The sequence below is a fragment of the Haliotis asinina genome, chromosome 5, assembly GCF_037392515.1.
Source record: "Haliotis asinina isolate JCU_RB_2024 chromosome 5, JCU_Hal_asi_v2, whole genome shotgun sequence".
NCBI classification, from domain to species: Eukaryota; Metazoa; Mollusca; class Gastropoda; order Lepetellida; family Haliotidae; genus Haliotis; species Haliotis asinina.
Window position 1 is genome coordinate 55,658,919 of NC_090284.1, and position 18,572 is coordinate 55,677,490.

The window sequence follows — 18,572 nt, forward strand, 5'->3', positions numbered from 1 at the left end:
TGGACATTTTTACAACTGTACGTCAGGGAACATGCTAATTATCATTAAAATTCTTAATATTTTTGAGTGATATCCTACGTACAGAGTTTCAAAGCGATAACAACTGTAGCCTTGACCTTTATTTTGACATCGCCTACATGCACAATAAGCATTCTGGGGTGCGTGGTTTCCGTAGTTACACCAAAAAAAGTAAGACTTTCTTTATGTAGTTTACTTCACTCAATAACTTGTATTTTGACCCATGATTAACTTTACCAGAGAGTCGACGAAAGGTGATTTGGCAAACGTAAAATGTCATTCATGTGGTGCACTTACATGTTTGTGAAGGACAGTGTGCTAGGTCAGTGTGACTTGTTTCTATCATGTGAGTTGATGTTTTATCGATATTAGTCTCTTTACTGGCGTTCAGTTCTCATGGAGTTTTTTTAAACGACGCAGGTAAGAGTGATTTTGAGCACGATTTCTTCATAAGTATTTGTTTTGATGTGAGGGTCTGAAAGCTTTGTCCAAACTAACAGCTAAAACAATTCCAAGAGTAAACAGTATTTCAAATAATATACCACGAATATGTTGTGTTTATATAGACTTTAAGGTGTCACTTTATAATCCAGAGGCGGAGGTATGGCCTAGTCGTTAAAGCATTCGCTCTTCACGCCAATGTGCCAGGTTCGATTCCCCACATGAGTACAATGTGTGATGCCCATTTCTGGTGTCCCCTGTCGTCATATTTCTAAAATAGTGCTAAAGGCGGCCTAAAACTAAACCATTTTTTCACTTTAAATACACTTCTTGTTAACACAATTTATAATGAGATAAGGCTGCATAATGCAAAATTAAATGTTTCTCGGGCACATTGTTTTCTAAAGTGACGAAGCTTGTAGGGCTTTTAAATTTATTTTGGATAGAAAAAAGTGACGAGGGGGGAACATAGTTTATATTTATTTTCTCAGAAATACAGCTTGGCAAGTTCATCACGTGTTAATGAATTGTGGATTCATTCCCACTCGTTCGTACAGACACTCATTCTTATAGTGGACAAATGGATGATCGGGACGCGGCAAGATCAAAAAGTGACCATGTCCTCCCGTACCTGTACCACCTTTTCTTCAAAAGTATCTCACTCACTCACTCTCACTCTCGCTCTTTCTTTTAGTGCTTCCGTAATATCTGCAATAAATTGACAAAATATATATTTCTTGTTGCTAAGAAACGCAATATATTTTAAGATTGGATATCTGTCCAAAAAATATTTTAGTTACGTTTATGTTCTCAATATTGCATATTATATATGCAGCGCTCATGTCTATCTCATGCGCTGTGCCTGTACAATGGCCCGGTGGTTTATTTACCTGAATAAAGCATCATTACCCATTTTTCCAATTTGCACCTTAAAATTCCCAAAATATGTCGATGTTAGAGGCGCCAGTGACTCAGCGTGTACCCGACGATGCGTTAATTATATTTGTACTACCATATGCTCTGTATTTTCACCACGAACAACTGACTTGCCTTTGCATGTTTTATTGACCGGTGACAGTGCTGGGGCAAGACATGATTACCTGTTCTAGGTGCCGTTACTGTATGTAATAATGTATTCAATACTGTGTAACTGTATATCTGTTTTCGTGGGTGTTGTATGAATTATAGAAAACAGTTCTGTTAATTTTTAGTCAAGTCGATTTCTTCTATAAGACGTTTTTCAATCTCGGATGTTTGCGCATGAGATACCACCTAGTCCTAACTAAACTTGAGTGAGCGAGTTCTGGTTTAAACACTACAGCTGTGGTTAGTACTCATGTTTTAAAAAAACAGCGTGTCTGCTTACTGTGGGAGGAAAATCCGAAGTTATACAGATCACCACATTGTTAAATCTCACGAGTAAGTGCATGGTCCTGAAAAATATAGCAACAAAATCGGCGCGAAGACCGTTCTCAAACCCATGAACAAAGGTTTCTAGGGCAACTACAGGAACAGTCTTGCAGAGGTAATTATCTCAATTTCTTGGTGCACAATGGGGTCAAAAACAACCGAAAATAAGTGTGACTTTCTACCATGGAAATTTGTCACCAGACAATTACATACATTCAACAATTCCGGTGATAGCGAGAGTATAATGAATATTTTATTTCCTCTCGTAGATACAATACTGTCAAATCTAGCAACCACTGAGTTACGGCGAGTAAAGAAAAACTACATGTACACTTTTACATTAAACAGCACAGTATGTTTCAAGAACTGTAAATGCAAGAAAATAATTGCTTTACTACAGTGTGTAAAAGACTGCTCTACCATTAATACATAACTCAAAATACCTCACCTTACCTCACCCCACCTCACCTCACCCCACCCCACCCAACCTCACCCCCATCCCCTTCCCTTTCCGTCAGTATCAGAGCACTGTCCAATGATGCCTAAACCTACACTTAAAAACAAGAATCATGTGGATATATTGGAATCTTCAAACACTGTTTTACACGTACACTGTAGATGTCTGTCATATTCGGCACACTCTAGAATATCACTCAGTTTTTCAAAATCCAGGAAACATTTCTGAGTATCAATGGAACTCTGGTTGTGCAGTAACTGGAGGTGGTCCTCGCACCTTCAACATGAGATAGTCCAGAATTCCGACTGGCACGAACGGACGAAGGCGGGCCATAACCTGTCAACATATGAAATATAACACACTTGTAACAATCCCTAGATTGTGTAGTGTCAGATATACGATAGTGTAAGATAGAAAACTAATTTACCGGAGATAGATCTCCAAAGTATGTGATTGTGTAAATAAAACTGTTTCAATTGCCGTACTGTTCACATGTAAGGTAAGACGGTGTTCTACATTTAGTAGCATGATTTTGTTAAATCTGAATCCATAAGATACTCGATTGTAGTTTATTGTATATCAATTGTATATTCATTCTATAGTGTGCTTGATAATTACTTTGGGACAACTCGATTGAAGCTTATATTACGGCATATCCTTTGTATAGTGTGCTTGATAATTACTTTGGGTCGAACATGACGATAAAGAATACCATCTCTTCATGGGTAGTATTTGTTACACTGATGAAACATTCATTCTTACACAGTCAATGTCGAACCATTGGTTGCTGCCGTCTACGAGGTAACGGTTTTGAGGAGAAATGCTTCTGACAGAAGCTACAAGGGCCGCCATGACAGGTTCGACATTGGGAAATGATGTCGAACATCCTTTAACAGCCCCTTCAAACATCGTGTCAAGATACCGGGGCCCATACGCTGTGATGACGTCATGGCTCGCTGCTGACATCATTTCCACATTGGCGTTCTTCATCCTCTGAACCTTTATGACAAGAATATGTCATTGATGAGAACAATGAACCTTGACAACATTACCATGATCATTCGACGAATAATAGTGAGCTTGGAGCTTGTACCGCGTAGGAGAAGAATATCTACACCTGTACACCTTGCTTGGAATATGGGTCTAACATTGTTTTCTCCTTTAATACATGCTAGCTAGTTTTAACCCTTTTTGTGATGCTCAAGTTATTTCACAGTCCGTCGATGACTGTTTCCTTAATTACTTATATTTATTGTGCATCTACATTTGTTGTCACAATATGGCTGCAATATTTCCGATGTGACCTTAAATTTTAACTCAATCACTCACTTAAATAGGAACTTAAAATCATTAGAAAATGAACGTATTGCCTCGATGGGATCAAATGTATTTGATTTGATTGGCCATGCATTTCTAAACATTTTTAGTCGTTTTTTTTATTGTACTTAAAGAAATAACCTAAAAGCCGATAGTTGTACTGTCTATTTTGTATAGCATAATCACTACAAGGTAGTTTATTTCAGTAACTAATGTAGTTAAGGTGATTAAACCACGGGGGTATACATACTTAATAGGCGTGTAATATATTAGACAGGTTGAAGATTATCAGAATAAGTACAATTTATTTTTAACATAGAAATAATTACCCTAGGGCAGTTAATCAAGTTTTGCTAATGAAACACTTTCAATAACAATGGATAAAAACTTTCCGTAGTGGTTTAACTCTTGGTAAGGAGAGCCCTTGGTCAAACGACGTGTACAAAAAGTTGACAGTGATGAGAAACCAAACTAAACAAAAAGTTTCAAAATCTTAAACATGTTAGAGAAGTCGACCACCTTTAGCTGTACAAACGTAAATAATTTTTCTTTCATATCTTTTAAATCAAGCACTACTGCATCGGAATGCCTAGGACTCAGTTACGTACATTAGCCTCATCCCACAGTGCCGTCGCCCCGCCGAAGTTTCCTGGTTCGACGATAACAACTTTGACTCCGAACCTCTTCATCTCCATACGAAGGCAATCGGAGAAGCCCTCAGCGCCGAACTTGCTCACAACATATGAGGAGTTGGCCGGAAATGCCACAATGCCCCGGACACTTGTTACATTGATGACTCGACCTTTTCAGCAATCAATATACTCAATATATAACAGCTCAGTATACACCATATATCAATTCACTCATCATAATTGGAGGTAGAATCTGGCTACGGTGGTGGTGAACTGGGTCTGGCTCACTGTCATACTATTTCATAACATGGACACCTCACTGATGTTAGGTTACTAAAGAACCAGACCGCCATTTTACATGATACAATATTGTAAACCTGTGAAGATCCGAGTAAGAATTAGTCTTCAGCAATCCAACTCGTCGATATAGGCGAATGACGGGATCGGGTGGTCGCTGACTTGGTTGACACATGCCATCGTATCCCGGGTGGATTGATCAATGCACTTGATCGTCTGGTCTAGACTCGATTGCTTACAGACCGCCACTGGATAAACAGTTTGTTATACCTCACCATGGTCCGAGCGACATATGAACGATCCAGTCATTGGAGTGAATGGAATGGGACAGCTACAGAAGCGAGACTTCGCATAATACATTTCTACTACTTGCAATTGTATCAGACACGATATTGTAACATTTCCTCTTTTCCCGAGCTCTTTTGACACCTCACCTTACAAGAAAATACCTGTATTGCGATGGCATAAAGACCAGAGATGTATTGATTGACAATAACGGCAATAGCATACACTCACTATGTAAATGACATACCTTTACATTTTCGGATCATTGGTAAAAAGGCCTTTGTAGTTCGGATCATTCCGAAGAGATTCACATCAGCTAGCCGCTTGTACATGTCCATTGTAAGAAGCTCGACATCCCCCATACCTATCACACCTGCGTTGTTGACGATGGCCCAGACACCTAAAAATAAGAATCCGCAGGGTTATGTTTTCCTGTTAGCTTATATCTAGCAACCTTGCATGTAAAATGCGTATGTACCTGTTTGTTGTTGTTTGTTTGTTTGCCCTTTGTTTTGTCACAAGCCAGTGAACATGAGCAGAATAATGAGCACCTATCTACGATAGGTGCGGAGGATCAACGGTTTAGTTTGGTTACTCTTTAGGTCTACATTATATCTTAAACAACATACCACTGGTGTTAATAATCTAGAGTAGAGTGCACGGCCATATATTATGAATCATTATTAGCTTGTCGACTGTGTATATCTAGCACACTGGTGTGTAAATTGCGTTTCTTTAGGTGTATACCTCTTTGCTGTTGTTGCGGTTTGTTTGTTTGTTTGTTTGTCCTTTGTTATGTCACAATCCAGTGATCAGCATCATGAAGATCAACGGTTTAGTTTGGTTACATATAAACTTTTAATGTCTACATTATATCTTAAACATCATACCACTGGTGTTAACAATCTAGAGTAGAGTGCACGGCCATATATTATGAATCATTATTAGCTTGTCGACTGGCACGTATGAATATTTTTATTACCTTTATCGCCAAGTATATGTTGAACTGTTTTTGCGCAGGCTTCGACGCTCTCTTCGGAAGTGACGTCAAGAGGAAGCACGTGCATTTTTTCACCACCGGCTTTCGTCAGTTCTGATGCACCGTTACTATTTACATCCAAACATGTGGCCAGTACGTTGAAGCCTTGGGCAGCAAGCCGTTTGGCAAGCGCCTTACCGATGCCTAGGTACAGGTAAAATAGAGCAACAAAAGTCTAAGCCTTAACAAAAACTGATGTGCATGGCTCAAAATTCAATAAAATGAAACAGTTACAAGATAAAAAGAAAACATGATATATGTAAATATAAGCAAAGGTTTACATTTATGATTAAGTTCCCAATAAGTCAGAAAATGAAGACTTGAGTAAAATGTTGATTATCAATAAGGCCCTCGCATTTTTAATTTGGTATTCAGTTACTGGTCGTCGAATGATATCGAATAGCTATATCACTGAAGACAATCATTTGGACACTGAGAATGGACTCCACGTTGTGAAAATTTGTATTCCTGAATTCGTATCTAGAGACTAAACCACATATTTACAAGAATGGCATTCCTCGAGGACTAATGGATCGAAAACTTATTCATATTCTCAATTTAGATTTATTTTCGGTGCTGAGCCACATCTTCTTTGTATAACTATCACGAAATTCCCCATTGTCCAAGCCAAGTTCAGGTGTAGGTCACACAAAATTGAATATAGAAACTGATAAATAAATGGACACAAACGCTTCAGATTGTTTGAAAATTAAAAGTGTCTGTTTAACACCGTAGAAAATGTGTACCACTAAATTGGTGATCATTTCTTCCCTGCTACATTTCAACTATCCAACCATGTGTAAATTTAACCGACTGATGTGTACTGTTACTCATCTGGTTTTAAGAATTTTCATCTTCTATGCTAGCAACTGTCGTCGCTGAAGCTTGAAGACTGCTAATGTATAACTTTGTATGAAGGGCCGATGGCCTACATTCAAATGAAGAATGAAAATTGCATTCATGAGTAGAATCGAAATCGAACTCCCTGACTTGAAACATGTATACAGATATCGGTCTGACTGTATACATTACTTGCGTCAGGTATTATTGCAAGTCTTCCTGTAATACAAATATGTAGTATTCAATACACTGCAATTACGCTTAAAGTAAAATTTCAAGACATATATTGTATATGTAACGTAACTTAGTGCCATGTTACTTAACGGTCAAACTAGTCATTAATCGAATTGTACCTGTATCGCACCCCGTTATAAGGACGTATCGGCCATCGGGAATTATCTGTTCTGTGCCTCGTTCCTGTATGACCCGGAAGGTGTAAAATAATATGAGGCCAACACAACAACTGACGAGCACGACTTTCTGGAGACAGGCATAGACCATTAGCACCATACAGCCACAGAATGTGATCTCGAAGAACTGGAGGCCCAGTGTTTCAAGCAGCCCCATTCTGGAACAGATATCTTATCATGTATATGATCAAAGACATACGCTGAATGTACACAATTCAGACTCATATATGTATTCTGTCTTTCAATTTCTGATCTGCATTATATCCCCTTTGTCCATCCTTTTCAGCAATGCTAAATGAAGCAGTCTAGAATTCCTCAGGTTCAAAATCTACCCAACTCGCTGGCGACCACCTTTTCATTTTAAAGGGAATTGTTTGTAAGTACTGAATTATGAAGATAGTTCACTTGTGGCGAACTGAATTCATGAAATCTAATTAACTGATTCTTTTCTAAGTAGCCTGAATACGATGTAAACTAATACGTTTGATGAAAATCGACACAACTCTATTTAGTGATGATGATGATGATGATGATGATGATGATGATGATCTATATGATAATTATGCCATATCATTGTCCCGACGAAATACTTGAATGGAGGAACTCCGATTTTGGAGAGATACTGATATGTCGATTTGAATTTGCGACATCGAGCAACATTTGAAATCATTAATATGTAGTACACGATGTAAACTGTAAATGTCAGCGAATGTAAGACTCACGTTTCTTCCTATATATGTGTGCTCTGGAAAAGATCCCCTTCATTCATAAAAACAATAAGGTAATCCACAACTAGCACACTAGTTAGTTAGTTTGGTTTTACGCCGCTTCTCTCAATTATCACAGGGGGGTATCCACGCGGAGAATAGATCCTGTACCGTCGGTGTGATAAACGAGCGATTAAACCACTTAACTCCAGTATAATCTGTGAGTGACTTTAGTATTACGCCCCACTCAACAATATCCATGCTAGATGGCGGCGGTCTGTAAATAATCCAATCTGGACCAGACACTCCAGTGATCAACAGCGTGAGCATCGATATGCGCAACTGGGTAACTCACGGATACCTTTTGACGCCAACATATAGCCATTATAACTAAACATACGGAGCACGTATTTTATTGTCAGTAAACTAATAACTAACATAACGATCTTGGTGATGACACGTACATAAGTACAGCATTATTCGCACCCAACACGTACACTCGAATGTGGTAAATGTTTAACATTAGCAGGCGAACACCAGATCATATAATTTTATCAGGTAAACACCAGATTATATTAATACGGTGCAATTTGATGTCTACTCACGTTGTTTCGACCGGGTATATCTCCGCAAGAGCGTGACGCAGGGACTCTAGAGATACAGGGATCGAAGTTCAGCCTCACAGCGGAGTACACACGCGCATTCCATCTAGACTGTCTCCTCGTCTCACTTATCTAACACTATGCTTCATTGGAAAAATTACAACGAATCAGAATTTCAATAACCATTACAAAGATCATCACAAGGATATTTTTACGACCGTACGTCATGTAACATGCTAATTATTATTAAAATTCTTAATATTTTGGAGTGACACCTTACGTACAGAGCCTCAAAGTGATAACAGCTGTAGCCTTGACCTTTATTCTGACATCGCCTACATGCACAATAAGCATTCTGGGATGCGTGGTTTTCATACATACACCTAACAAAGTAAGACTTTCTTTATGTAGTTTACTTCAATTGATAACTTGTATTTTGACCCATGATTAACTTCAACGAAACGTGATTTGGCAAACGTAAAACGTGATTCATGTGGCGCGCTTACATTTTTGTGAAGGACAGTGTGCTAGGTCAGTGTGACTTGTTTCTATCATGTGACTTTATGTTTTATCGATATTCTTCTCTTTACGTGCGTTTAATTCTCATGTTAATATGAAATAACGCCGCTGAGGGAGTTTTGGGGCACCAGTTCTTTGTTTTGATATGAGGGTCTAAAAGCTTTGTCCAAACACTGACAGCTAAAACAATACCAAGAATAAACAGTATTTCGAATAATACACCACGAATTTGTCGTGTTTATAGACTTTGAGGTGTTACTTTATAATCCAGGTTCGATTCCCCACATGGGTGCAATGTGTGAAGTCCATTTCTGGTGTCCCCTGTGTGATATTTCTGAAAAGGCGGCGCAAAACCTAAACTCGCTCATTCACTTTAAATCCAGGTCATGTTAACACATTTTATAATGATATAAGGCGGCATTAAAAATAGATGTTTGTCGGGCACATTTGTTTTCTAAAGTGACGAGGGTGGTAGTTTTTTTTTTATTTTTGAAAAATAGTGACGAGGGAGGAACACAGTTTTAATTATGTTTTAAAATATCCTCGGTAACGAAATACAATTATTTTTATATGATATATTATAATATTTTGTACAACACTTTCTCGCATACATAAGTAATAATTCTATATACTAAAAACAGATACTGTGATCACGATAATACTAATCAATATTCTTTGAAAATATGCATAGTGCTCCAAATGTAGAAACTCTGAGGAAAGAAATACCCAGTGCTGACGGTCCTCTGATAACAATCCTTGCTTTCGTGATGGCAAACAATCGTTTAAGGGGACAAAGCTGTTCCGATTATAGGAACGGATCATGGTAAATTAGAGATGACACCAGGTGCTTGCAAAAAAGGTGAGCATGTCTTGCCGTACCTGTACTACCTTTTTGTTTCATAAGTATCTCACTCACACACTCTCGCTGTCTCTTTCACTCACTCACTCAAACGCAAACTCATTGACTCGTGCTGTATCTGCACGTGCACTCACTCTCACTGACTGACTGACTCACTCACTGACTGACTCACTCACTCACTCACTCACTCACTCTCCAGGTTTTGTGTTAGGGTCCAACAGGCTGTCCACTGTGAAAGACCTTTTCGTTGTGTGCTTAAGCGTCAATGATACCGTTTACTCAATACCTTATCCTCCCAACGCCTGAACCTCAAGACGAGGACTGGAGTCCAACTGGCAGTTGGTATTAGAAGGGATATGTACAACGTCCTGTCTCGTTGCTGCAATATTCCAAAATCAATGTATTGCCCGCTGCTGACCCAATTATTTACAGCCATGACTGGAATATTTCCAAGTACGACGTTAAACAACAAACAAACAAACACTATTCCTGTGAATGCAATACGCCATAACCGGTCAATACTTAACATGTGACACACTCTCGAACAATATACACTTATGCAATGCAGATGGACCTGCTCCAGACTCTTGGGCCACAGGCATTCGAGGTGACGTTCTTCCTGTCCTTCCTGTTGCTGTTGTACTCAGCCCTCAACCTGCAGATGCTGACGTCGCTGGTCTTCTTTTCCCTGGTCTACTACACGTATCGGGTCATCCGAAGGAGAACCGCCAAATATGTAGTGCCAGCAGACAAATACGTTCTCATTACCGGCTGTGACACAGGTTAACATGAAGAGTGTTGACAAACACAGTATTCCAGCTTCCTTAAAAGTCCATTCTAGACCATACAGTACAATAAGGGACCACTGCCACTCAAAGAATCAATACAGTGATTGAGCCTAACCATGGAACCTGGCAAACACTATTTCCCTCAGTCGGAAGTGTTGACACAAAAGATGATAAAGTGTTGATGATGTTGTCAGACCACTGAGCAGTCTCTCTAAACCAAAATACATGATGTATCAGAATAATTTTAGCAATCATTCATTCGACATTAAAAACGAGTATGACACTAACAGTTAGCTCAGTGTTTTCAAACGGTTACTTTCAAAAAACAAAATGGCATATTAAATAACATGTAGTAGATTGTCATGGGCGGACTCAGGAATTTTGAAGGGGGAGGGGGGTTCGAGCCCCTCTGAACCCCATTTGGACCCGCCTACGCAGAAAATACATCTTAGTGGTTCATACGTCATGCTCGAAACCCCCTCACCCCCTCTGAATCCGCCCATGTTGGGTTATAAATTCTGTTCTGTACAATCTGATGATGATTTTGTACTTGTTAGGGAACTGTCAGCACACATAACCCTGTATTTATTTACAGGTATTGGTCACAGCCTGGCTATAACCCTAGATGACATTGGTTTCAATGTGATAGCCACTTGTCTGAAAGGAGAGGGAGAAGGAGCAAAGCAGCTGAGAAGGGCAGGGTCGAAACGAATGCATGTACTGGAGGTGGACGTGTCTAGTGATGAAAGCGTAGCAAAGAGTCTGAAATATGTCGAGAACGAATGCAAAATGACAGGTTAGCAAGCATTATTTTATTTTCCACAAACTCACCTCTCCTGAATAATACAGGTGTCAGGATCGAGCCCACCTGTGACCGGATGTAAACAGCTTGGAGTCAACTTTGTGTGCAGACTCTTCTCTTCCAGTCTTGTCACAACCCCTTGTGTACAGCACACAACCCCGTGAACTCAAACGGACCCACGAATCCGTTGGTATATGACCAGCTGGTAACCACATGAATATGCGGAAACACTTAACTGCGGGTACCGTATCGTGCAGTAAACCTGGACCAAGCTACCGTGAGCATGTGTCCCAGACCACTTGCTGTGGATGGGTACCTCGTATTATGGACGCCGCAGTAACTATGTTCACCGAGAATGCTTCTTTATCTGAGTGTTATCAATATTTCCTCATTAATGACCAGCGATCTGTGATATTTTCTGACCAGATCAGGGCCGTTATGACAGAGCAGAACCCAGTCCAAACTAGTAACCACTGTGTTGACGTTAAATTGTTCCTTTCGTGACTTCATTTACATATTCATTTTGTCATGATTAAAGTTTTTATTAAAGCTCAATCAAGCGTAGTGATTTGTTGTGTTTTTGCTTTATAAGTATAACATTAACTCGATTATAAGTAGCTTTTCGTTAAAAAACGTCTTGTATTATATAGGAATACATGTCGTAATATATGTTTTGCATCGTAATATATGTTTTGCATCGTAATATATGTTTTGCATCGTAATATATGGCAATATGAAAATGTTCTGCAATACCCACCCTTAGTATTTACTTAACCTGCCTTAATCTGCCTCTAGAGCTATACCGTGTTGTAATATTCCTGGTAACTTTGTGTACCTTGTTACAGGATTGTGGGCTCTCGTCAACAACGCTGGAATAAACTTCCTGGGCGATATAGAGTTTGCAACCATGAAACAATACAGCCACATTAACAACGTAAATAATTTCGGAGCGATAAGGATGTCAAAAGCGTTCCTTCCACTTATAAGAAAAGCAAGAGGTACATATATGTGCATTTCTATCAACACACTGCTACCACGATATACAGTAACTGCAATAGGTCTCGTTCACACACATCCTCCGAAGGGTGGCTAAAATACCCTTCCGATCTTCACAACAACTATGAATAATACTCTCTGCTGTGTCTCCGCTCATGAAGTGCACTCGTTTTCGTACTTGCATTTGAACCAAAGCACAGCATGGCAGCAATTCTGCAGGCATCAAAGTAGTTTTTTTAAATTCTTCAGATGTATATGTGCAACACTCTCTCATAAAGCATGTCAAACTGAAACGGCTGAATGTCACGTCCAGCTAGCCACGCGGCCATTGTGTCAACTTTACTAAATGTTTCTCATTCCTGTGCCACTGTTAAATTTAAGGGGACGAGTTTCGAAGATGTTGAAGATCAGAAATACCTCTAATTGCCTACCACCATTAATGGATATTGTGCTAACACAATATCACAATTCTGGAAGATCGGTTACTCACTACATCTGGCAATACAGTTAGCATTTATTATGAGAAGAGTCAGAACACTCTAGGGAATGAAATAGGCTTGACCAAGATTTCAGAAAGCTGGCACCCAAATCTTACGACTCCTCATGACAAACAGTTCAACATCTCCTGTAATCTTCATCATGTTTCCAATTTATTATGGACAAACTATACTAGACAAAATATGTAAGGGATATTGGTATATTTATGATAGATAGATCATTATTCATAATTTCAAAATTTACATATAGCCCTCATTATTTGTGTCCAGTATGTTAATAAATTTTAGTGCATTCAACTAACGTATCCTCTAAAGAAGGCAATACGTGCTTACGCTTAAGCACTGGCATGTGAATTGTAGCTTTGAAGAACGTGCGCTCATGTTGTGTTGTATTAGGGAGAATGCATCTGTACATTGGTCAGTTGTTCCATAATGGTTTCTTCAAACTCATTAAACAGCCTCCCTAACCAGCAGATTTGGCACTTTCAGGTGTCCACATCTTCAAAACTTGCAAACTTTTGCAAACGTTTACGGAGAACAGCACCTGGAGGAGGCCTGCTTATCTCGTAGGAAGTCTGTATTCAACCGTCTTTGACAGACAAATAGTCTGTATGTAGATTGGTTTAAGTCACGATGAGTTCTGATTTTCTATTGCATTATGCTCCATTGGTTTCAGGACGCATAGTGAATGTAACCAGCGTCAAGGGTAGGTTTGCCTTGCCTTCCAACGCTGCTTACAGTATGACCAAATGGGCAGGGGAAAATTTCTCAGATACTCTCAGACTGGAGATGAAGAGGTTCGGAGTCAAGGTCATTATCATGGAACCAGGCCACTTTGGTGGGGCCACTGGGTGCCTCAACAAAGAAGGGGTATGTGAAATAGTTCAAACAAATTACTGACACTAAAAAGGTTTCTTCTGGAGACATTTAGAAGTTGGTATGGTGAAGAACAAAATTCTTACATTCCTGGAAATGGCGGCTTCGACGTTTTCATATTTGTGTTGCGCCTTAGGTTGAGAGCAAAAAGTTGAAAACATTGTGTAATATGCGATACATGTTAGCACAACTAAAATTTCATTTATTCAGATCAAGATTCAGCACCAATGCACCGAAACATTCGGAACGTTAATACTGCTGCGCGATAGGATGTTTTGGTATACAGCCAGTCGTCTACGACAGGTTACCTGTCAAGTTCACAGAAGCCTGGATAAAGTCTTTTCTGTAAGGATTAAACCCCACCCACCTGTCCAGAGACTGTCAAATTTATGGAATGGATATTTTTCCCTTCATACTGGTGTAAACCATTCATATGGTTGAGTCATTGTGTTGCCCTGGGTTCCAGTTAGCCCGCATCAGAAAGGACCTGGACGAGCAGTGGGAGGAGGCGTCTGAGGATGTAAGACAAACCTATGGGAAGGATTACCTTGACCAACAATTCCAGGCAGCCATCGCCTCCTCCTCATCCAGCTTCCCCACACTTCATCCCATTATGGCCGCCTTCAAGGATGCACTGTTGAACGAGCAGCCACAAAATAGATATCTAACTGATGGTAGCAATAGCTTGTATGACCAATGTTGTGTAAGTGTTTCCAGGGTCTTCCTCCAGGATGCAGAATTATGTGTTGTTTTCACATAAACACCATAAACATTATCCAATCAGATCAACAACCCACAACTGCCATTTCTTGTACAGCATATGACGTCTGAAGTGTAATTCAGGCTGGATACATTATGATGCTATGATACCACTAACGACCATGTTGATCAGAGATGCATTTTACATCTAACCTAAGATCAAAGATTCACTTACCCAGTAAGGTCCGGGGTAGGATAAGCCTACAACAACCCATGCTGACCATAAAAGGCGACTGTCCTTGTTGTAAGAGGCGACTAACGGTAGCGGGTGGTCAAGCTCGCTGACATTCTTAACTACTCTCTTTCCGTGACCTACAAGAAGACTCGTACCCCCCTCGTACGACATCACTGCCTAGAATCGTGGCAATTCAATCAAATCGTGCGTAGTAAAACGCATTTCAAAACATGAAAATGGCGGAGCCGTTGAACGTTCAAACTTTGCTAAACTCTGCAATTTTAACGTAAACTTTTAGCTAAAGGATGAACAACCTTCAACACTGAAACATACTTGCACAGTGAATGACCGTATTGCTGTTTTGCCCACGCGATGTAGAATATTCTAAGAGCCATGTTTGGAAATTCAGAGTTATCTTTCCTTGATAATAGTACTTGACTATTTTCATCTCCACGCCCGTTTGCTCTTACACAGGACCCAGTCGTAAAGATGGCCACGAGAGGGATACGAGACGCCATCCGGCTTGTCTGAATGACACGAGTAGTTACGAATGCCTCGCTGACTTGGTTGACACATGTCATCGGTTCCCAATTGAGCAGATCGATACTCATGCTGTTGATCACTGGATTGTCTGGTCCAGACTCGATTATTTACAGACCGACGCCATATGGCTGTAATATTGTTGAGTGCGGCCTAAAACTAAACTCACTCACTCAGAGATTGACTAGTACGTTAAGCTTCTGCTCGTCATGCCAAAGACGCAGGTTCCATTCCTCACAATGACACAATGTGTGAAACCAGTTCTGTTGCCCCCAGCGTGACATTGCTGTAATACTAGCGGCATAAAACCTTACATAAACTAACGTTCTTCATTGTCCGTTTCAGCTGTGTGCCCGCTTATATAGCATTCTCCCCGAGACGTGGATGGACAAAATTGTGGACTATTACTTTGGAGGAGGGCCCATTGCGGATGCTCTGAAAAGGGAAACATAGAGTAGAAAGGAAAGAGTAGCATGAAAGCGCTGGTTACCTAATGAAATGATACACCTGATCACAGAGTTGTGTTTATTTTTAGTACCTGTTGATTCCTAACCGGTGGAGGTGTGAAGTCAATCCGTAACACAATAAGTGTGAAACCAACAAAAAAAACAAAGCAATTTAATGTAATTTACAACTGTATACTAAAGTTAACTAAGTGAACAAGTTCATACTAATCACTACAAGTTCATTACAATGACAATACAAAAGATGGCCAGTACAAGGTCAACGGTAGTCTTATGCTGTGGACGTGATAACAGCCTTAAACGCAAAGGTGGTAATATTCACGTCGCTGCAACAGTGATCAAATATCTAAAGGTAAATAAATATCCAGGGTAAGAACGCTGGTATTCGTGTAGGTTACACAGCGTCATACGTTTTCCCATAGACTTATATAGTAACATATTTTTTTAGAAAAAATACCCAGGCTATCAACAGCCATGACACCTACACATGGATACAGTCTTCCCTTTTAACCACAATGAAAAACAATTTCTGGCCAACTTCTCCGGCTCACGTTCCGACTACAGGAAGTTGAACACATCAGCCCCAGTTCCGCACCAAATGTCACCTACGTGAAAATATTTGTACACACATAATTACATGACCATACATAACTAAATACTTTATAATTTAAGTGGTGGTCGTTTTTAATTTCTGGATAGATGTGCTTTGCAAAAACATAAACATCTTACACTATTTCATCCAACCATAACTGCCACATATCTCTGTCTCTTCCGTTGTTTAGGGAGCACCATTCATGACCAACTCGTGTTTTTTTCGGACAAGCCAAATAGCTAAGAGATCACGGAAAGGGGCGAGTAGTGACGAATGAGCGAACATGTGACTCTGATCCATGGTTGTTTTACAAGAAAGTGTATCCATGAATTTTCTGAATACATCAGTCTAGAAAGGTAGTAAATATTACAAGGTAACATGTTCATGTCGTTTTGAATAAAATATACCTAAACACCTTTTCATCTGTTAGAAACTGTCAAGCGTCAGAGAAAAGGGTGTTTAACAAAGTGTCATCATTATAACCATGATTGTTGACAGTTGGAGCTGCGGGCAGCAACGGGAATACACGGGTGGGGAGGGGAGCGTCTCAAAATCTATTCTGAATGATCTGTGGCTTTGTCATCAGAGGCATCACAGTCAGAGCCTATGGAAGCACTTTTCATAAAGCTGTCTATGGCAATAAACGGCCTCCCCTTCCGCCTTTAATCACCAACGTTTGCGCGAAAGAAATCATACTTTAATCATACTTTAATTATTACCTTTTTGCCTGTACAGTGTACTTCATTTCGTCATCACCGCACAGCAGTTATCACGAAATGGCTGTGCATCAGAGCCACCTGTCTATTCCCATCTATTACTTCTTTGTTCAATGGCAAAACTGCATACCGTAAACACAAAATTAAAGAATGAAATAGAATCCCTGACTATACAACCAGGTTTTGAAATTACTGCTATCAGCACCATAACATATATTTTGGGACTTACAATTTAGGAAACTGGATCGACATGTACAATGAGTGCCACTCACTGTCAAACACCTAAGTTCCCAATATATTGCAATACTTATCGCAGTACGGACACATTGAAATACAGTTTATTTACCAATATACATCCCTAGTTTTGAGGTTAGGTAACTTAGCTGCTAGGTTGTCAAACCCCAAAGGTGTGATATCCTGTCAAAGGTTTCGGTGAATGCTATCTCCATATTGGAAGTAAGCGTTCATATATGCCGCCTGGAAACAGTGGAGCAGTGTTTGCCATACTTTAATTTACCAGCTGGCTATCAGGACATTTTGCTACCTGCAGGCTTTAAAATCTACAGGCCCTGAATGAAATATGCAGGTCCATTTGGTTAAGTCAAACCAGTAAAAACATATAGACTACATTGTACACAGTTTCACGCTGTTTCCACAAAATCGAGCTAAGCCTGTGGCACAAGTGGAGGTTTTGTATGTTAGACTGGTGTTGACATTCATATGCCCAAGCGCTGAAATACCAGGAAGTGAAACTGTAAGTTGTAACCTAAAGAATCATGGATGTTTCCCAAACCTTCATAAGGAAAAACTGTGGAAAACATCCCAGTTGAAAAATAACTGGCAGCTAATTTACAGAAGGCCACGTGGGCCGGCACATATTTGAAACTACCGGACGGACACAATAATAACCGGCGCTGGGCCTACGGGCCAGAGGTTTTTTCGAACGCTGCAGTCGAGTCATTTCTGATTCCATGTTCACAACATGGTCCTATGCCTTGTTCCTTTGTAGTGCAAGTGATCACTGATCCTTCAGCAAATCACTGATCCTTCGGCAAACATAGCTGACCGTGAGAGGGGACTACATGGATTGGGTGGTCTCATGGCTTGGGGTATAACGTGTTATTACATTCCTAGTATCGCAATGGAGTTACTAGTCTGGCAGACAGACCAAAGACAGTATCGACTTACGTATACACGTAAATCTTCCAGACTCCTCATCATCATCGTCATCATCATTAGGAGATTATTTTGAAGATATTTACAAATTTGGACAGTGGCTGGACATTTACGTCGTTTCAAAAAAGAGATGGTAATAATTAAGGATTGGGTTTTAGGAATTCCAAAGGATAGGAAAGCATGTATGATATTCTCATGGAACGAACAAAGGAATACATGGAAGTACAAGTGTTCTTTCCAGGTTTTTTCCAGGGATGTATTGCGCCGTGAGTGAAATTCGGGAAAATACACAGGAACACTTGTACTTTCATGTGTTCATTTATTTGTTTCTATGAATCATGAATGAAATGGAGTTCAT

At 39.8% G+C, this 18,572-nt stretch overlaps 2 protein-coding genes across 3 annotated transcripts in view; one reads left to right on the forward strand and one right to left on the reverse strand.

The window, feature by feature from the left end:
• The window catches only part of LOC137284854 (D-beta-hydroxybutyrate dehydrogenase, mitochondrial-like), a 183,285-nt gene extending 174,739 nt beyond the window's left edge, over positions 1–8,546 (reverse strand). Inside the window, exons 1-7 of one of the 2 annotated variants that reach the window (XM_067816874.1) lie at positions 8,459–8,546; positions 7,090–7,304; positions 5,840–6,040; positions 5,105–5,257; positions 4,252–4,445; positions 3,089–3,325; positions 925–2,662 (exon numbers count right to left, since the gene is read on the reverse strand). In XM_067816874.1, the coding sequence (XP_067672975.1) occupies positions 2,558–2,662; positions 3,089–3,325; positions 4,252–4,445; positions 5,105–5,257; positions 5,840–6,040; positions 7,090–7,303 (1,104 nt within the window). In that variant the 5' untranslated portion in view covers position 7,304; positions 8,459–8,546 and the 3' untranslated portion in view covers positions 925–2,557. Of the gene's footprint in view, positions 1–924; positions 2,663–3,088; positions 3,326–4,251; positions 4,446–5,104; positions 5,258–5,839; positions 6,041–7,089; positions 7,305–8,458 lie in introns of those variants that run through there. The other variant, XM_067816875.1, reaches the window with a different exon arrangement.
• Positions 8,547–8,761: 215 nt separating this feature from the next.
• LOC137284853 (D-beta-hydroxybutyrate dehydrogenase, mitochondrial-like) lies at positions 8,762–15,777 on the forward strand. The gene is made up of 7 exons (XM_067816873.1): positions 8,762–8,846; positions 10,402–10,615; positions 11,217–11,417; positions 12,269–12,421; positions 13,593–13,786; positions 14,259–14,495; positions 15,612–15,777. The coding sequence occupies exons 2-7, from the start codon at positions 10,402–10,404 to the stop codon at positions 15,717–15,719; spliced, it is 1,107 nt and encodes a 368-aa protein (XP_067672974.1). The 5' UTR covers positions 8,762–8,846; the 3' UTR covers positions 15,720–15,777.
• The last annotated feature ends 2,795 nt before the right edge of the window (positions 15,778–18,572 follow it).